General features: G+C 36.3%; 1 protein-coding gene across 2 annotated transcripts in view; it reads left to right on the top strand.

Moving 5' to 3' along the window:
- Positions 1-21,869, top strand: part of LOC106670073 (ATP-binding cassette sub-family G member 4-like) — a 107,174-nt gene continuing 85,305 nt past the window's right edge. The window contains exons 1-3 of one of the 2 annotated variants that reach the window (XM_024230384.1): positions 1-121; positions 214-360; positions 1,737-1,820. In XM_024230384.1, the coding sequence (XP_024086152.1) occupies positions 1,744-1,820 (77 nt within the window). In that variant the 5' untranslated portion in view covers positions 1-121; positions 214-360; positions 1,737-1,743. The remainder of the gene's footprint in view (positions 122-213; positions 361-1,736; positions 1,821-21,869) is intronic. The other variant, XM_024230383.1, reaches the window with a different exon arrangement.

Here is a 21,869-nt window from a genome sequence, read left to right as displayed (position 1 = left end):
AGATGTGTTTGGATATGAAGGGTACGGAGGAAGAACTGAAATAAAAAATATTTAAAGTGCTAAACCACTCAACACTGTCTCATCGAAAACAAACTCATACAATCTTTTTTTAAAATCACAGGTAAATTTTTACTGCCAAAATATGTAAATCAGTTAAAAAAATTACTATTATATAATTAAGATTATACATTTTCCATGTTTGTCTTGTTATAGTTTTTATTTCTACAATTCAAGTTGAGAAAAAAAAGATAAAATCTGTAAGAAAGTGAAGGGTACGGAGGAAAAACTAAAATTAAAAAAATGAAATTGAGATTTAAACTGCTAAACCATTCGACATCCTGTCTCAACGAAGACAAACTGGTAATTATGATTTTTTAAATTTTTATTATGTATATGACAGGTAAATTTTTTACTGCCAAAATATGAAAATCAGTTAAAAAATTACAATTATATAATTAAGATTATACATTTTCCATGTTTGTCTTGTCGTTATACTTTTTATTTCTACAATTCAAGTTGAGACAAAAAAAGATAAAATGTGTTAGAAGTAAAGGGTACGGAGGAAAAACTGAAAAAAAATTTAAAGTGCTAAACACTCGACACCGTCTCATCGAAGACAAACTCATAATTATCAATTTTTTTAAATGGCAGGTAAATTTTTTCGTGCCAAAATATGTAAATCAGTTAAAAAATTACTATTATATAATTAAGATTATACATTTTCCATGTTTGTCTTGTCGTTATACTTTTTATTTCTACAATTCAAGTTGAGAAAAAAAAGATAAAATCTGTAAGAAAGTGAAGGGTACGGAGGAAAAACTAAAATTAAAAAAATGAAATCGCGATTTAAAGTGCTAAACCACTCGACGTCCTGTCTCAACGAGGACAAACTGGTAATTATGATTTTTTAAATTTTTATTATGTATATGAAAAGTAAATTTTTCCAAGGAAAAGTATGTAAATCAGTTGAAAACCACCAAAATTACCATTTTATGATTAAGATTACATATTTTGTAAGTTTATCTTGTCGTTATACTTTTTATTTCTACAATTTAAGTTGAGATATAAAATGCTAAAATGTGTTAGAAGTAAGGGTACGGAGGAAAAACTGAAAAAAATTTAATGTGCTAAACGACTCGACACCGTCTCATCTAAGACAAACTCATAGTTATCAATTTTTTTAAATGTCAGGTAAATTTTTTTATGCCAAAATATGTAAATCAGTTAAAAAATTACCATTATATGATTGAGATTATACATTTTGCATGTTTGTTTGTTATACTTTTTATTTTTACAATTCAAGTTGAGAAAAAAGAAGATAAAATCTGTAAAAAAGTGAAGAGTACGGAGGAAAAACTAAAATTAAAAAAATGAAATCGAGATTTAAACTGCTAAACCACTCAACATCCTATTTCAATAAAGACAAACTAGTAATTATGATTTTTTAAATTTTTATTATGTATATGAAAAGTAAATTTTTCCAAGGAAAAGTATGTAAATCAGTTGAAAACCACCAAAATTACCATTTTATGATTAAGATTATACATGTTGGATGTTTATATTTTTGTTATATTTTTTATTTCGACAATTCAAGTCGGGAAACAGACGACAGACAGGTCTTGTGTTTAAAGGAGGTTCCTGGGCTTGATTTAAGAGCCCATTAGGACTTCTCCGCATTGCCTACTTACAACTTAACACTTCACAACTACAATTAACATTCGGTTTTATCTTTTCAGAGCGGGGATGAGTGATACTATTATGCTGGAAGGTGGGAGCCCACCCGTCAAGCTGAAGCCCATGGGCACGTCGACTCATTCCAAGTAAGTTCTTACTGCTTAATTTTTACAAATCAAAAGACAAATTTTCCATCCGGACTATATTTCATTGAAGTTTTCTAATATGCCAGTGATCAGAAATGACCTTATAGTCAAGATTACAAGCTGGAAAAATCTAGACTATTGAATAATTAAATATTAATTTCCTTTCTAAGGTTGTTTATTTTTATATACTTTTACTAGATTTTATGGTTTATGTACTGTGTTCTATTATGACAAGAATTGAGTCATTGTGGACCTTACTATTGACCTGTGATAAGATTAACTTGCTCTATTCTTTAATTATTATCCGAGGTTTTGTCGAACAAGTTTTGAGTTTTTTGTATTATTTTTGACCAAGTTATGTTTTGTCGGGTTCGAATGCAGGGCCGCTGGATTCGAACCCAGGACCTTTACCTTGCAGTGATGAGCGCCGTGTCAACGCCTAAACCGTTGCGGCCACCGGCGCCCCCTTTCTCGCCTTATTATTTTACGAGTAGTTTTTGAAGAGGGTTCCTTTAAGCAAAAGATGGAATGTCAAGGATATAAGTAGGGGTGATACGATCTCACTTTTTCTTGTGTAACCTTGTCGAATGTGAATAAACTGATTCCTATAAATAAAAACAGGCTATTTTGCTTTTGCAAGACATGAAACTGAAAACACCTTTGAACCCTTAACTTTCTGGTAAATTTTCATTAAAGTTTTTAGGCTTGTACCACCGCGTTTGGTATTTTTCACTCTATAAGTTTTCCTGTTTAAAAAAAAATTCCATCGTATTTTTCAAGCCATTTTTCAATCGTATTTTGACAAATCGTATTCTGAGAAAGGGACTTGGATGAGGACACGAGGTGCCCTTTTCAGAGTCCCGAACCTTAACCACATTATACCACCTGTTGTCGCTGTAGTTCCACAGTACGACTAATAGACAAACCCTAAAAGGCTCAACTGGCTGCAAAAAGCAAGAAAGTAAGTCCAATAGAATCGGGGTAGGGCTGACGTGTCATCGTTAAAAAAAATTTAAGTGGTAGGTGTAATTAGGACTGTTTTATAACGGATTGGTCAATGCACTCTGCCCTGTGGAACCCCGCAGCCAGAGGACACTAGTCGTCATATAATCCTTGTCGTATTCCAAAAGACCTCCATGATGGATAAGTGGTGGATTAAGTAGAGGGATTTGTAAACTAAAAAATAACTGACTACATTCCACATCGTCAAATACTTTATGGCTTACAATATTCTTTGTCCTCAAGGGAAGGAGGATGTGCCGTCTTTAACGCGGAAGCCAAATTGATCATCTGGGACAAGGTTAGAAGAGTTTAATTTCGTTTACATTCCATATTAGAAGTGTTCAGAAGTTATTTTTAGTCCAGTAAGCTGTAATCTAACTCTTCTATTGGTTTAATATCCAATTGATAAAAGTTCAATTTGCGTGTGAACAAAATTTACTTTATCCATTCGGGAGTGAGGTAGGGTGATTTATTAACTGGTAAATTGTGGCCGCTCTAATTTTGAGGTTTGGACAATTGAAAAGGAACCTGATTAAAAATCCCACTGGTTATGATTCTTTTTAATCAATTTTGAACGTATGACAAACTGGCATATTTGAGAAGTAAAACATAAAACGGGCAGCCCCAGGCACTCGAACAAGCTGAAAGTTTAATGCGCTCACACCCAGTTCAAAATAGGAAAAACAAGTATCTAAGTGTTTTTTCGATGATTTAAGTGTTTTCTCAAGTTGGGACAATAAAGACCCAGAGCTCTTTATCTAAAAAGTCCTTCAAGGCGAGATTAAACTGTCACAGTTGACCTAGTCCTTGGAGGTTAGGCAATCGAACCAATAATTTCTAATCCGAGAAATTTCTTGGGCAAACAAGAAACATTGTTAAAGTAGGTTATGAAATTCTAGCAGCAAATTTCATTCGTTCATCAACTATTTATTTTTATATTTCATCATCATAAAAAATTTTTTTTAATGACCCAGCGAGAGTAGGTAGACCAGGTTTATTGAAAACGACGGTCGTCAACATCTGAATTTTGTGAAGAAAATTGTGCAGTTTTTTTTTTGTTACGATCAAACATACTTTCAGGAGAAAACTGCACTTTATTATTGGTACAAATAAAAAAAAATATTTGCTAGGTCGAATTTTTATAACAGCCGTGCAAATTTTGGACTTTCCATTGTGAAGTAGTCCTGGTTTTATATTATTTGATTATAATTTGCTGATGTAATACATGATCCTACGTCAAATAGAAGTGTATCTTTTTTTAAAGAATAAATGTATAAAGGGAACCCCCGCTATTCTTCGTGAATTCATTGGTCGATCTCGAGAATCCTGGTCCGCATGTTTTCGCTCTTTCGGTAAACCGCGTTTTAAGTTTACTCAGTGTCAATATGTGCATTTATAAACTTAACATGAAAATTTGGGTTTTAGATCGGCTCAAATCCGCATATGAACATAATTAAATAAAATATGTGCCGCGTTGAGCCTAAGCGCTTCTCGCAGTACACCGGGAATTCAAACTTTTGCTATTTTTAGTAAAGTGCCGGCAGACTCCAATATATTACCCACCCCGTGTGTTGGCAGTCCGTAGGGCTTAGTTTTAAAGCCGGGTTGGGCTCCGGGGGGTGCTGTCAACAGCTAGGTCAAATCAGCACCCAACGCATGCAGTTCCAAAACCATTCGTTTCATCTTCATCTACATTCACTCCTATTAACACACCATTCATTCAGTTAGGGTGCCGGAGTACTCGATATTCATCCATCACCCTTTACAAATATCATACAACTAAACCTAATTGAGTATCGATGGGTACTCGATATTCCGCTATAGATTCTCTCACATCACACATTCACGCTAATAAATGCATTCACTTTCAACACAACCTAGGTATGAACAATTATTATTACTATATACTTGAGAATGAATCCTATGCCCAGTGTTGGCAGTCTGGGACCTTAGTCTTATCCGTCCAGCCACCTGAGAGGGCTCCGGAGGGGGGTGCTGTCAACAGCTAGGTCAAACCAACATTAAAACAGTCCCATTTTATATAAAAATCGGAACAGAGGACCGAAATACTCTCTGCCGTGCTCAAGAATAATTCTCAAATCGAGTGGCATTCCTGCGCGCAGTCTGCATGGAGCCAGAGAATTGTATCTATCAATTAGGTGGAACACGTTGAACAAAGCTTTCTCTGTATGCCGGATACATACGCGGGCTTAGGGCCTGAAGTACTTACTTCAGGTTCGTGTGTCTACCTCGTATGGCCTATTCTTAATCGGGTGAGGATGACCCTTCTTCTCCGACTCACATCCTCCGAGGCCACTTAACACGAAGAACTTAAACAAATATAAATTAAAATTTAGATTACTTTAGTATTTAAAGATAAACTTTGTACAATTTGGCAGTATTCATTATTTATTCTTTTTATGTAAGGTATTGGTTGAGGTAAAAAAGTTAATGCCACGAGCGGGATTCGAACCCAGCCGTCATGGGTTCGAATCCCGCTCGTGACACCAACTTTTCCATCTCAACCAAGACCTTACATAGAAAGAGTAATTAATTGAAATAATTAATATGGTCAATTAGATCACTAAACATAAATGGGTTTCTATTAAAGTTAATGATTTTTAACAAGACTAATATGCCACCACACCCTTTGCCCTGAAGATGACCAGAATAAAGGTCGAAACGTCGTCAAAAAAATGAAAATGGTGTTTTTCTAAACTACCTCGTTCTTGACCGCTCTTCTCGAATCCAACAATTGTTAATGTTCGAGTTCGTTTCTAGGACTTCAAAAGCCGAAGGAAGTTTACGATCGAAGCGCGAAGCTCAACTGTGCGGTCACCCCGTTCGTGTCGGTCTACGCTTATTTCCATTTTCATTGACGGAAAGGCCGCAGGGATCGACTAGCCCGGCCGGAGTTTGTGGATTTGTCAAGGGTGGGCAAAGTTCGTAAATATACCTCGAATCGATAGCCTTCTTGATGCGCCAAGTTCCCCCGTTTACACTAAGCACACTGCACTCGAAAGACGGTTCAGGTAAAATAAAACCATAAATATTTCTGGAAAGATCATTATTTCAAGCTTAATTGTAAAGAAGAAAGTTAATTTTTTTACAAACGCCTGGAGACAAATTTCTCTAACTTCATAGCGGAAAACATTAAGTTATGTTTAAGCTAAATGCTTTATTCATTAAATTGTAGGAATTTTAGAACGTGAGAAGTAATTCATTAATTACATTCCTAGTATAACAATTTTCTTTTCAGTACAGATGAAATAGCGAAGGTTTGGGTTATAAGGTGTTAGTCTAGGGGGTTGGGATGAGGGTCCAGGGTTTTATGAAGGTTTCTGTTTCTTACGGTTTCAAGGATAAATGAGAAAGTTTGGTGTGGATAATAAAGTTGGTTACGATGTAAGAAGCATGCCTAATGGTTTCGAAGGATTTTGGTCTAGCGAGAGGATTCTTTGGAGGTTGGAACACTTGGATGAAATCATGTTTAGATGTAAATCTTTTGTCAGATAGTCGTTTTAGCAGGTAAGTCTTTTATCAATCTCGAATACTGGTATATATTGGTTGTTGAAACTGGAACAGAATTGTAGTAGATCGGATGGGTAAAGGAGAAAAATGAACGTTATTTGCTTAGATTTGGTTTCTTTAAGTCTGACCATACGTCTGTTGCACAAATTTTTAAAGAGGAGAGACAGTATTGGAGGTTTTTGAAGGTTATTAAATTTTTAGTCTGGGTTTGCTAAAATACTGGGGTTATCGTCAGTATATGTGGTAATTGTGGATTGAAAGGAATGTCTGCGGTGGATAGTGAATAGAGAATGGGACCAAGGACGCTGCCTTGCGGAACACCCAATTGGAGAAGGATTTTCCGATTTTTTTAGTACCTATCACGTTGGACATTAGCATTAGGTAATAACACAACAATAACACAATGTGGTACAATAAATTAATTTTTGTAATTATCAAGGTTCCACCTTGATGGATGAATTATTTCATTTTTCGGTTCTGCCTGAAGGGGCGGTAACTTCGTGAATTGACATCTTCAACTTTGGCACATCTCTCAAGTACCAAGAGACTGTATACGCTGACAGGCGTGCTCTTCCTCTTCAGTAATTACTTTTTTATTTTTTTTTATTTATTTTTTTTATTTATTTTTTTTTTAAAGAACCAAAATAGGAAGAAATGCATCACAGTTATTTGGTTTGTTGAAAAAAATCGTATAGTTACCTGCCTGTTTAGCTATATATTTTGTGATTTTTAATTGTACAACTGTACGCCAAGATACTATAGCTATTTGTGGTATAATATAAAACATTAATTAATCTCATAAATTTTTATTGTATATATATTCCAGAAAGCACCACATTGAAAGGAAATGTTTTGTGTTCTTTTTGGTATTCTTTGGAACTGTTGGACATTTCACGAATGGAACTAGAGAGAAGATGCATCTCCTGTCAAAGCACCAGCTTTTTTCTGCGTATCTTTGTTCTTAACAGAAAAAAGACGCGAAGAAACTGGAGAAATCAAGTCCTTGAACATCTAACTCTATGTCTAATCTTATTAAAAATAAAATTAATTATTTTAGCTGGTCCTATAACTTCTTCAACATAAATAAAAAAAAAATACATCCGATTTGTTCATTTGCTAACAAGCATGCTTGAGTTGCTAAGAAGCGATTGGTACTGATGTTTTGCCTGCATAAATAATACGATTGCATCTCGATTGATAGGAATTCCTGTAGAGTATACTGAAGAGGTAATGGGACCAAGGATGTTGCCTTGAGGAACACTCGCTTTGGTATTAGAGTTTGGAACTTAAAAAAACCCAATATTTGTCTTGTTTCTTCATTGTTTCTGCTTTTTTACAATTCAGCCAATGTGACAACTTATTGGTTTCTGTAGAGAACTTTTTGTCAGATCCAATGAAATTAGGTGCTTTGGAAGTGCTCACGGATCGAGTTTCTTAATGTGACTTGATTAACTTACTTCTCGCCATCCCTAACGTTGTTTGAAGGCTTTGTCTTTTATTTGTATTTTATCCAAAATTACCTTTCTAAGTAAAAAACACAGATAACAAAGGTAGCATAAAATGGTGTAAATTTTGTCCTAACTTTTGGTTGTTGCTAAAAAATGAACTATTCACTATTTTTTTAAAACCCTAGCTACAAATTCGTAGTTCTTTATTCTTCTCAGGGTGGGCGGAAGGCTCGACCAATTTTATTTGTTCTCAGAGTCCTAACATCTCATTGCTTCCAAAAAATTGGACGGTTCACGACTGTTAACTGGAGAGAAGATGCCTTTTCTGTCAAAGCACCAGCTTCTCGCCATCCCTAACGCTGTATGAAGTCTCTCGTCTTTTATTTGTATTCTGCCAAAAAAAACCTTCCGAAGTAAAAAACACAGAAAACATAAGTAGCATAAAATGGTGTAAATTTTGTCACAGCTTTCGGTTGTTGTTAAAAAATCGAACATTCACTATTTTTGTAATTACTCGAGCTACAAATTCGTAGTTCTTTAGTCTTCTCAGGGTGGGCGGAAGGCTCGAACAATTTTATTTGTTCGCAGAGTCTTAGCATCTTATTGCTTCCGAAAAATTGGACGTTGCACGACTGGAAACTAAAGAAAAAATGCATCTCCTGTCAAAGCACCAGCTTAACTTGCTTCTCGCCATCCCTAACGCTGTTTGAAGTCTCTCATTTTTTATTTGTATTCTGTCAAAAATTACCTTCCTAAGTAATAAACGCATATAACATAGGTAGCATAAAATGGTATAAATTTTGTCCAAACTTTTGGTTGTTTCTAAAAAATCAACTTTTCACTTTTTTTTTAAACCCTAGCTAATTTTAATAATAACAGATTTGTAGTTCTTGATTCTTCTCAGGGTGGGCGGAAGGCTCGACCAATTTTATTTGTTCTCAGAGTCCTTGCATCTTATTGCTCCAAAAAAAAACTGGACGTTTCACGACTGGACACTAGAGAAAAGATGCTTACCCAGTCAAAGCACCAGCATTTTTCTGTGTATCTTTGGGCTTAATAGAAAAAAAGACTCGAAGAAACTGGAGAAATCAAGTCCCTAACGCTGTTTGAAGTCTCTCGTCTTTTATTTGTATTGTCAAAAATTACCTTCCTAAGTAAAAAACACAGATAACATAAGTAGCATAAAATGGTGTCAATTTTGTCACAGCTTTCGGTTGTTGTTAAAAAATCGACTATTCACTATTTTTGTAAATACCTGAGCTACAAATTCGTAGTTCTTCTCAGGGTGGGCGGAAGGCTCGACCGATTTTATTTGTTCTCGGAGTCCTAACATCTTATTGCTTCCAAAAAATGACCATTTGTTCGAAACTATCTATATTTTACCTTCTTATTATTGTACTATGTACTTAATTTGGTCCAAACCGTTTTCTAAAAGTTTGAATTATATACCTCCGAGGTTTCCTGTGCGTCCTCATGTCCTGGTGCCATTCTTCAATGTGGAACCTTTCAAATCAATTAAGGAGGTTTTCCATTTCCTTAAGTTCAATAGTGCTGATATTTCTGACCACTCGGTCAATCCTGAAACCTGAAATTTCTTTTTCCCCTTGTTTGTCGGGTTGTGGCAGGCAATAAAATCCACAGCCTTCTAGTTCGCCATTTTAGGCCGTGCATCCGCAAAATGTACATTATATGCAAATTGGGGAGTATTGAACTTTGTTCGCCCAAATCGAAGACAGCAATTCCTCCTTCCTTTTTTATTGGCGTTCCTTCCATCCTTCCATCCTGGATAAACGGTGTATCAGGAATCTTTGGGATAGCAGCAATTGATGCAGCGTAACAAATGGACCGATTCAACCGCCCTGCCAAAAGTGGTCTTTATCCGAGGCAAAAAGTCGGGAAAGTTCTATTTTCTTCTTTCGTCTAATAATCCGTTTAAATATTATTTCATATATAATTTACAGTACTTTTGTAAAATTAAACATTATCATGTTTAAAGTTTATATATTTTCTTTGCTAAAAGCGTTCCTGAGTTTGAGGCTTCAAAAGTGATCAATTCGAATATTTTCCCTAAAAAAAGCTTTTCAAGGTGATTTTGTTTTTGTAATTTTTATTTATAGCGATAGGTAAATTATTCGGACGACCGTGTGAAGCAAATTTAGCGCCAATTTCGTTTGACCCAGTTGATTCATCCTTGAATCTGTTGATTCTCTGTTTCACGTATTATTGACGACTTTTCAAAGTGATGCCGTTTTTCTCATACATCAAAGCGTCAAACATTTTTAACCGTTATTTTCTATCGAATGTCAATTCTCCCCTTATATTTGTTTAAACAGAAGAGTAAATAATGAGACGAGAAAAACTCCTAGTGGAAAAAGTAACGGTCGGATGTAAATAACCTGCAGTAAATAACCATAGTGGTAATTAAATACCACAGGCAGTGAATATTCATAGAGTACGTTTGCAAACCGGGATGGGTATGCAAATAACTCAAAGGTTTGGCCACTTCTTAGATGGTTCCGCGGTACAATAAGTGTTTTAAAGGAAGTCTTAATTTCTTAGATTTTCTACATGGGACTTTTTTCTTAAATTGAAGGGGGTCACCCTTGGAATCAGATCAAATGTATTGATCGGTTAAAAATATTGAAAAGTTTTGGTTGGCCTTCTCGGTTTTGAATGGTTTAAGTCATATTTCAATTTTTATAGCTATGAGGTGAACGCCGAGAAAATTTATTATAGATTGGGTTGATCAGATTTCGAGATTCTTCCCAAAAACCCAATCCATTTTAAAAACTCAAATTTGATCATAGTTTTATTGACATTTCAAATTGATTAGAAATATTAAATTTTTCGATTCTACACTAAAACATTTTCTTGTCCCACACAATGTTACTTTCTATAATAAATCTTTTTTCATTTCTGCAATACTTAGAATGTGTTATATTAAACCAAAGTTAAAATATAAATAACTTACAAATTTAGTGGCCATAATTGACCTATTAATTATTTTGATTAATTATACTTTTAATTTAAGGTCTGGGCTGAGATAAAAAAGCAAGTGTCACGAGCGGGATTCGAACCCACTACCTTCGGTTCAACACACCGCTGCTCTAGCCACTTGAGCTATCGTTACTTCGATCCACTCGGACACTTAACTTCCCATCTTAACCCCACCTTTTGAATTTTCCCTCCTTTTTGCCATTTTTCAAATGTCGTGTAATCTATTTGATTCTCGGCGACAAATGAAATGGCCACGGAGAGCTTTACTGAATTCAAGGTTTTTAGTTGAGATAAAAAAGTCAGTGTCACGAGCGGGATTCGAAGGGGAAAATTCAAAAGGTGGGAAGTTAGTGTCCGAGTGGATCGAAGTCACGATAGCTCAAGTGGTAGAGTAGCGGCGTATCAAGCCGAAAGTCGTGGGTTCGATTCCCGCTTGTGACCCTGGCTTTTTAATTTCAACTAAAAACCTTAATTAATTGAATGATATTAATTTGTCAAGCGGACCACGAAAAATAGTGAATTTAATTAATTATACTTTTAATCTAAGGTCTGGGTTGAGATGAAAAAGCAAGTGCCACGAACTGGATTCGAACCCACGTCCGCTGCTCTACCCACTTGAACGTTGGGTTCGAATCCCGTTTTCTGTATATAGCCCCTAAGAGGTTCCGTTTGAACCCTAATGGGATCGAATGTGAAGTAAATCCCTAAACATTTTCTAAAAAAGTCAAGTGTTCGCCATTTGAGTATATGGCTTAAAACAAAAACAAAAATTAGTACCTACTATATTTAAAAATAAAAATTCGGTTTTTTTAAGTTTAAATCTATCTTAACAGATTGAAACTATTATCATTACTTTAAATTAGGTGTAGTCTAAGAGACAAAAACAGGTTAAAAAATATATAATAATCAACTGACGTGGCAAACAACTATAATATTTTTTAATATTATTATTTCAATTATTATTTTTATCTAAGGTCTTGGTTGAGATGAGAAAGTTAGATCCTTTTTAAAAAGATAGTTCCTACCCACAGTAAGTTGTTTTACAACGGTCCGGATTTCGAGCATTTTAGCTCATCATCAGGTTGAAGGACTTCCACAACCACGTCTCTCGACATGAATTGCCAAAGTGAACCCGCTGATACCTCCGCCAACGCGACGTTCCAATTAGCAGCTGATCTTTTTGATGGCGCTCAATTTGAACGTGCGAAACGCGGAAATTATAACACAAATAAATATTATACTATTAAATTACTATAAAAATAATAACAATTAAAATAATTAGTTTAATTTTTGGATGTTTGATATTATTTAAGTACATATTTAAAATGGGAGGTAGATCAAAGTTAGTGTCACGAGCGGGATTCGAACCCAGTTCGCTATTTGAGTATATGGCTTAAAACAAAAACAAAAATTAGTACTTACTGTATATTTAAAAATAACAATTCTGTTGTTTATTTAAGTTTAAATCTATTCTAACAGATTGTAACTATTATTATTATTATTATTATTTAAATTAGGGGTAGTCTAAGAGACAAAAACAGGTTAAAAAATATATAATAATCAACTGACGAGGCAAGCAACTGCAATATTTTTAATATTATTATTTTTATCTAAGGTCTTGGTTGAGGTGAGAAAGTTAGTGTCACGAGCGGGATTCGAACCCACTACCTTCGGCTTGATACGCCGCTACTCCAACCTTGAGCTATCGTTCTAAGTGGTTATGGTAGCAGCTATGGAGCCGAAGGTTGTGGGTTCGAATCCCGTTTTATATACATAGCGCCTAAGAGGTTCCGTTTGAACCCTAATGAGATCGAATGTGAAGTAAATCCCAAAACATATTCTAAAAAAGACAATTGTTCGCCATTTGAGTATATGGCTTAAAGCAAAAACAAAAATTAGTACCTACTACACAGGTTGTCTAAGCTGATGCGCCCACCCCATTTTTTTTCTTTGCGGTTCTAGTTAGGAAAACAGTATGAATTGAGACCCCTTTATTTTTCATGTAATTTGTTCATGTAAGGTCGATTTATTTTTTTCGACCTCGATTCTACAAAAGTCGAATTCAAAATCTTAATTTTAAATGAGAACCCCCATTTTTCATATTTTTCTATAAAACTAGATTTTTTGGCGAGAAAAATGAGCACTGAGTTATTAAAAATCGGTCAAATAGAACCGGAGCTTCTATTCTTCTTCTTGTGCGTTAGGTCGAAGCCACTTTATTTTCCCTTCTACTGCAAATATTTTGAATAGGAGTGGAAAATCAGCCAAAGTAGATAGAAAAGACTGAAAACTTACTAAATTTCCTGCAAATCAAAGGAATGTAATAACTAACGCTGTTTATTTTTCGTTTCCAGACTTATGTCGGGACAAGTACTTTCTTATCTGGGTTAAAAATTTACTAAAAACTCAAATTTCAATTTCTTAAAACTCAAACGTCAATTTCTAATTAAAAGGAAGAAAAAAACCTCATGAAAATATTAAAACAACTGTTAGAAATATTCGCCCATTCATCGCACACTGCACAGTTTCCGTGTTAAGAGACACAAAATACGAAATTTTTGGGATTTGCAGGAAATTTAGTGTCACGAGCGGGAGAACAGGGACGTATTGAGCCGAAGGTCGTGGGTTCGAATCCCGTTCGTGACACTAACTTTTTCTTCTCGACCAAGACCTTGTATAAAAATTAATTAAAATTTAGTTATAATATAAATTCTCTAATTTCGTGGTCCGCTTGACCAATTAATTTATTACAATTAATTGAGGTTTTTAGTTGAGATAAAAAAGTCAATGGCACGAGCGGGATTCGAACCCACGACCTTCGGCTTGATACGCCGCTGCTCTAATGCTTCAGCTATCGTAACCTCGATCCACTCGGACACCAACTTCTCATCTCAACCCCACCTTTTGAGTTTTCCCACCTTTTTGGCATTTTTCAAATGTCATGTAATCGGATTGGATTCTCGACGACAAATGAAATGGGCACAGAGAGCTTAGTGAAGTATTGAAAAATGGCAAAAAGGAGGGAAAACACAAAAGGTGGGGTTGAGATGAGAAGTTGGTGTCCGAGTGGATCGAGGTTACGATAGCTCAAGTGGTAGAGCAGCGGCGTATCAAGCCGAAGGTCGTGGGTTCGAATCCCGCTCGTGCCATTGACTTTTTTATCTCAACTAAAAACCTTAATTAATTGTTATAATATAAATAATTTCTTTAATGATTCGCTTGCTGTTTGAACGTCATTATAAAAAGAAGAAATGACGAAATGCGACTGAATGAGCAAACCCACCAAGAGTATGTGGACCAGATTGAAAACGACCAGACTACAGATCGCCAACAAAACTATTTTGCAGGGAAAATTGTCTAGCTTTTTTTTCGTAACGCTCAGATATATTTTTAGGCGAAAACTGCATTTTAGTACTGGTATAAGCAAAAAAGAAAATAAAGATTGCTAGGTTGAATTTCCTGGAATTCGAGGACTTTCTTCGATCATTGTTCCTTCTGAATAAGGCCAGCCTTATTGTCCATTACCGCGGAGGTGTCGAAAAATCGCTGCGCCGTACGTATAAAAAAAAACTTTCTTCCCTAATCTTCAGAAAGCGTGAAAATAGAACACAACACGACAAGTCCGGTTCTCTTCTTCTATTTTCCCCTTTGGCTGAAAGATGCATCGCGTTTTCTTTCGCCCGGGCTTGGGTTTAAAATACACCTGCTCGCGTGTTCAAGAAGAATCTGGTTCGGTTATCTGCACGGTCCGGTTATTTGGGAGAAACATCCCGTCAAACAGCCCCCTCGATCCCATTTACAACTCGTAACAACGGACAGAGGCGAGATAACGAAGAGGGCTATCTCAAATTTATCGGACCCCTCTGTTATAAATTTACCTTGGAGGTGTTGAAATAACAGTGAAATATATTTGACATAAATATTGTTTATTAGTTCATATTTAAAACAAATCGTTTATTTATTTACAACTCAACTTTAAATATAAGTTACGTAAGGTTGTATGAAAGGACATTGCTTCCCGTATACTCGGCCGTCCTAAAAAGGACAATTTTAACGTCCGCACCTAGCCTTCCGGCCTTATCGGACGTTTTGATTCTCAAGATGAGAGCTGACGCATCTACGCATACGACAGAATTGTGTCTGCCGCAGCATTGGTGTAGGGGCAGCTCAGTTTCGAGGGGCCATGATAATCAGACTGCGAGACGTCAGGGTTATAAGCACGGAGTAGCTAGGTGCTTGGTTCAGCTTAAATTTTTTTGTCGACACACGTGAACGATTGCAGGTCTTAGTATATCATTAGTAGATTTGAAAGATGTGCTTCTGTGTGTAAATATTTCATGGAGGCACTTTCTTTCATTTGTATTTATTCTTCATTGTCTACTCCAATCTGCTATGTATGAGATATGTCTCTGCAGAAAATTCCGAAACAACTGAAGAGTTAGAGAAAGTATAGTTACCAACAACGTCACCTGGAAAGTATCTAGGTGAAGTTGGGGCGGTATAAATGATTGGATCAAACACATTGCCATGCGGGACACCCCCGGGCATAGACTTAGGATCGGGACCAGAGGATAATACAGCTCTGTCATCGGCATAGGATGCAAAGAGAGAACGACTACATGCTTTCCCGTATACTCGGTCGTTCTTAAAAGGACAATGACGATCTTTAACGTCCGTACCTAGCTTATTCGGCCTTATCGGACGTTTTGATTCTCAAGAGATGACGAACCTCCGCATACGACAGAATGGTGTTACTGCCGCGGCATTGGTGTAGAGGCAGCTCAACCCCGAAGGCCCAAGACAACCTCGCTCCCCGCTTGGCCATTCCTAGTGGTCGGGTCTGTATTAAGCATCAGACCGTATGCCGCGCGCATACTTAAGCCGAAATACATCAGCTTGGTCTCCCGCGCACTCCCTACATAGAGAAGGCCACTCTATCTCCCAGAGTATTGGGGTTTCTCAAGCGTAGAAACTACCGGATCCGCTCCGGCCTCGGTTTCGTTTAAAGTGGAATTGCTAACCGAGAGGAGTACCGCCTACGGTAAAAGCCTCCAATAGAGCTCAGCCTACACTTGCGTGCAAAGCTCGAGTAGGAGCAACCGATTCACTACCCATTCCCGTCCTCCACTAGTCACGCATTCGAGGGACTTTTCAGCTTAATCAGCGTCCTCAACGCTTATACGCTGCCGTCCGATCCGCCGAATCTCATGAGGCCGGGTGTATAACGGTGGTCATACGCAAGTTTCGTGCGAAGGTCACAGGTAGAAGACAGCCTCTTCTTTAAGTTCTCGGCAGGGGCGTCACCACGAACCACTACGAATCCATTCCCACTGTAACAGGGACTGAAGCTTGGAACTTTTCGGTTACCCCGTAGTACAGATGGTTATGCACCCTCCCCCGTTTATGCAGACAGGATCTGGTGCCCTAATCCTCGTTTGCCTCTGATAAGGCGCTTTCGATAGGTTGCCAAGCCCTCAGAAAAAATCAAATAGATTACGACATTTGAAAAATGGCAAAAAGGAGGAGAGCCGAGTGGATCGAGGTCACGATAGCTCAAGTGATTAAGGCAGCGGCGTATCTAGCCGAAGGTCGTGGGTTCGAATCCCGCTCGTGCCATTGACTTTTTATCTCAATTAAAAAAACCTTAATTAATTGTAAGATATTACTTGGTCAAGCGGACCACGAAACTAGTGAATTATGGATTATTCTTCTACTCACCTGCTTAGAAATACATCTTTCAAATATTAAAAAATGTGTAATTAAAGATTAATAGCTTATATTATTATTATTTATTACGATAAATATATTAATTTGAAATATAAAGTTTGAGAAAAATTATTCTTTCCATGTAAGGTCTTGGTGGAGATAAAAAAACACCTTTGACCAATTAATATCTTTCAATTAAGGTTTTTAGTTGGGATAAAGTGGATCGAAGACACGATAGCTCAAGTGGTAGAGCAGCGGCGGCGTGTATGGTAGAGCCGAAGATCGTGGGTTCGAATCCCGCTCGTGACACTGATTCACAGATCAGTTATAGTCAAGAACTCTCAAACTCAGTTCGAAAAACTACGAACAACCTTATTGAAAACGTTAGCACATTAAGCAATATTTAAAGATAGTTTTTATTCGTACAGAAAGATAAAAATGGTGCAGGATAAAATTAAGTTCCATCAAACGTTTTCCCACAAGGTAACTTAAAACCTTTACCGTCCTAATCTCATTAGCACACCCCGAAAGTTGGTTGAGTATGAGCTGTCTTAAATAGGATAATAACATATTTCACCGATATAAAGGTGAATACTTAAATGTAGAAAAATCTGAGGGAGACATGGTGTTCAATTACACCGTTCAGAAATGAATTGGGATATTTGTATTTTATTCAGTTTAGTTTGTTTTTTTACAATTATTATAAATTATAGGCTGTCTATTTTTAAATCTGTCTAAAATTATGTTTACATGGACACCCAATGTCGTTCCAAAAAGGACGATGAAAGGCGGACCAGTGGAGCGGATCTATTTCTTCAGTTTTAGTCTATTAGGCTAAAAGGGGGCAGAGATGGTTCGGTTTAGGTCTATGTCGTTGGGAAAGAAACGTTTACTTACATAAAGCGTAAATATTTCATGAGCCGTCACCTGGAATCGGTTCGGACGTCTCTATCTAAATATTGTAAATTCGGCGAACTCCATTGTTCTCCTGTTTCATCTCTTATCATCTCCTTGTCTCCCGTCAAGTTTTGGTATATCCTTAAAGGTCGGGGGAAAAAATACACAGGGTAAATTTATTCCGTAAGGATCATGGAAGGGGGGTAAACCAAGGGCCGTTGAAAAGGCGGTTAGGAAAGAGGATGTAAGAAGTAGCCTTTTGTCTGGTCAAAAGGAAAAGCAGTTTTCACGAGCGGGAAGGCCTCACCATTATTTACTTTTCAACCGTCTCATCTCGCCTTTTCTCAACTCCCTCTAGAACGCCTTTTAAACCTAAATTATGTATATAACAAAAAATAAATTGAATTAAATTACACGGAGAGGAAGAAATGTTAAAAATCATTGGAAATTTCAACTTCAACATTAGGCTGACTAACATAGTAATAAACTTCAATTATCAATCCTAAAAATGAGAAAATAAAAGAAGATATTAAAAAAGTCATACTTGAGTATAGATGCAGAATATTCGTGATGTAGTATGCTGCGCCTTAAGAGCTATTGTATCCCACGTTCTCTGCCCAAAGCACACCAGTGGTTCCTATCCCATCGAGAAACTTGATTTAGAAACGGAAGGTTTCAGTGATTGAAGCTGTTCTAAGGTAACATTATACATCCCAAAACACTTCCTCTTGAGGGCAAGTGTAGCTCCGCAGTTTGTTAGTAGGTGTGTTGGTGTCTCCTCTGCCTCTTTGCAGAATCTGCATGTGCCGTCTTGGAGTTAGGACATCCTTCGGTTGTTCTAAGTTCTATAGTGTCCGGTCCTATATTAGTTTCAGCTATTCTAGTTCTTAGCATTTCTCCAATCCATGGATGTGGTTTGTTCTACGTTTTTTTTCCCTAGGGAGACCTTCATAGATGCCTATTGTCCTCAATATCGAGGAACGTGCAGATTGCTATTTCCCTTGTTTCCAGTGTTTCCTTTAGGTCACTGGTTAGCTGGTATAGTTCAGTTTCTGTTTCTCTGTATGCATGTTAGCTTGAGTGATTTTTCTACCAGTGCTGTCGTTCTTACACGCTTGTCTAAGAAGGGCTTTCAGTAGAAAGGATGTTAAGCTGATTGGTCTGTAGGATTTAGGCAGTGTAGGGTCTCTTTTCCCCACTTTCGGTATGAACACTACCTGCGCAAGTGTTATTTGCCTCATGTGATTGAGTTTTCTTTTGCGTGTAAAAGCGACTATGGTTGTTTTATTAGGGTTGATTCCAAAATGAGCGGTTTTACACCATTCTTCTGTAATTTTAATCTCTCTATACTCTACTTGAGTATAAAATGAACAATTAATTCCCTATTGTTTTTCCCCCCACCAACTTTATTAAGCAAATATATACTACGGAAAATCCAATTGATACAAATTTCCTAGTGCAAAAGAAAATTATTTACATTTATACAACAAAAATTGGTGCTGTAGGCTTTTAAATTGGATATGGAATGGACTGGCGGTATCCACTATGCCCAAAGTCGTTCCAGTAAATCTTGTTCAGTGTTAGTGGAGTTTTGACCGTTAAGAAAGATTGTATTTTTCCAAGTCTGTTAAGTTGTGTGGACTCCCCATCAGTCAGATGATGGACTGACAGTTTATTCGGTGGAAATTTACTTATAATTAAATTATAAATTATAAATAAATAAACTGAATTAATTATAAATAAACTTATAATTCTGCCCTAATTATATCAAATTCCACATATATTTCTCACATAACGTGGCACAGCCCGTTTTCTCTTATTCTGGTAAAATTCGAANTTCCCTGGATTATGCCTATTTGAGTATAAAATGAACAATTAATTCCCTATTGTTTTTTCCCCCACCGACTTTATTATATACTACCGAAAAAACATCCAATCGATACAAATTTCTTAGTGCAAAAAAAAATCATGTACATTTATACAACAAAAATTGGTGCTATAGGTATCCACTATGTCCAAAGTCATTCCAGTAAATCTTGTTCAGTGTTAGTGGAGTTTTGACCGTTAAGAAAGATTGTAATTTTCCAAGTCTGTTAAGTTGTGTGGACTCCGCGTCAGTCAGATGATGGACGGACTGTTTATTCGGTGTAAATTTACACCGTCCATTTTTATCATTCTGGACAACTTTTTGAAACAGACTTTGTTAAGCTTAGTTTGGTCTTGTATGATAGATATTGCCCTATTTAATATAAAAATTGTACTTGTTTATTATTGAATGATGACTATAAAATTATTATAAAAAATGCAATTTTTCAATTGAAAAATGAAACCGTGTCAACTTTTCGCTGTAATAATTTAACACAAATACCACATTGCTAATTACCCAAGGTGAATTTAGGATTAAAGTAAAGTTTGGGACATTGATGATGTCTCAATGATTTCGGAGTGAAAATATCATAGAATAAACAATAAATTCTTAACTATACCAATGTTTCGTAATAAAAAATGATTTTATTCGATTTAGAATTTTTGTTCTCATTTTGTTTTATTTAGTATTTCTTCTTGTACATTAAAATTAGATTCAGTTTTATAAAGGTTATCTTGCCGAGTAGAGGTTTATCGTGTTTCCTGAGCATTTCATGTTCTTTCCTTCTACATTCTTTCGTCTTAGCTACCTACAATTTTAAAGCACTTAAAAACTTTCGGAAGCTTTTAGAAATTACAAGTTCTAAACCGAGGAATCGCAATCGGCACTAAAACTCTATTAAACTATTATCTATTATTATCTACGGAGTTATTAACTTCACGGATCACACGTCAATATATCGATGTTTTTTACTATCACTATCACGACGGAACTATATAGAAAATTAGTTCACTTGCAAGTGTGAAATATTTAGAAATAAAACAGTCAAACAAAGCGTGTTTCAAAAGTTTTCTACCCTAAAATACAACAATAAACGGACTCGAACCGTCGGTTTTTCAATTACAAAAAGAAACCAAAGTCGTTCTGAAAAGCGATTTCTATCAATATGTCACGTTACAAACATCAATGACCTTAATCGTCGATGGATTTTTTTAGTTACATCTTATACGTCGATATTTATTCTAATCCCCAAGGTTTTTCTCCTAGTCACAGCAGTTTTTCATATGTAGAACATCGATCAATATAACCATTTTTACCCGAAGATGTTTGACTGTTGAAAATTTCTATAATAAGTTAATAAATGGATGTTTTCGCTTGAGTACATCTATGATTTTATTTTTCTAGTTGATATTTAAGGATTTTTAAATATTCCGAAAGCCGCCACTCCCGCTGAGGTCGTATATAACCTCTCTCGCTTACCAAAGCGCAAAACTTATAATTCTGCCCTAATTATATCAAATTCCACATATATTTCTCACATAACGTGGCACAGCCCGTTTTCTCTTATTCTGGTAAAATTCGAACACTCAGAAAGCCTGATCATTATCGTTCATTCGGTTCTGGTAAAATTCGAACACTCTTCTTCCTGGAAAACCAGTCAGAAAGCCTCATCATTATCGTTTATTTGGTTCTTATAAAATTCGAAGACTCTTCTTCCTGGAAAACCAGACAGAAAGCCTCATCATTATCGTTCATTTAGTTCTTGTAAAATTCGAACACTCTTCTTCCTGGAAATCAGACAGAAATCCTCTCATTATCGTCAGAAGGAGCTCCGACCTCATACACCTATCATGTACTTTCTAGTTTTCTGCAATGCAAAATATGCTTATCTTCTAATCGCGCTTCCTATCCGGCCAGCTAGTGCCCGTGCGTAAACCTGGTATGACCTATGCGTAACCTGGTAAGGTGGCCCTTTGCCTTCCCGGCTTAAATTGACCGGGACCAAAGCCATGTTTGGCAGAAATCGGTTCCTAACCATGTTCATTTATCTTTTAATTATTCTTCATTAATCTCATTATATTTGAGCGGAAAAGGTCAAAAAGAGAATTATCCAAAGTTATTTATCCTTTGTTGTCTGTGTCAATTGTTTAGTTATAACTTTTACATATTTGTCATTTGTTTCTGTTGTATACTGAAAAAGATACGATTCAATGGCAAAACGGTGCGAAATGGAAAAACAGAACTGCCGTCATTTTTTTACGAAATTGCCATAACAATTCGGCCAAAAGAGGTAAAGAGCAGTGAAATAAAACCTACGTAAACTTAAGATTTTTCATGTCGGAATTCGAAGGATCTACGCTCGGAAAGCCCATAAGACGAGGACCTCTTTGCAGCTCGTACAGCCTGGAATGCCGTGCCAAGGGCATATTTTCGTCCTGGAGGCGTGTCTCGGAACCCGACTATTACAATTCTGCCAGTGCACATTTATGTACGTCGCACAATGATGAGAATAACAATGAAATAACCATCCAAACCCGACTATATTTCCCGCTTTTTTGCTATAAAGACGACTGAAATAATTTAATAAATAATTGTATAAGG

Source organism: Cimex lectularius, unplaced genomic scaffold, assembly GCF_000648675.2.
Source record: "Cimex lectularius strain Harlan isolate CLEC.00 unplaced genomic scaffold, Clec_2.1 scaffold49, whole genome shotgun sequence".
NCBI classification, from domain to species: domain Eukaryota; kingdom Metazoa; phylum Arthropoda; class Insecta; order Hemiptera; family Cimicidae; genus Cimex; species Cimex lectularius.
The sequence above is the reverse complement of the archived record's forward strand: the minus strand, read 5'-3'. Positions and strand labels throughout refer to the sequence as shown.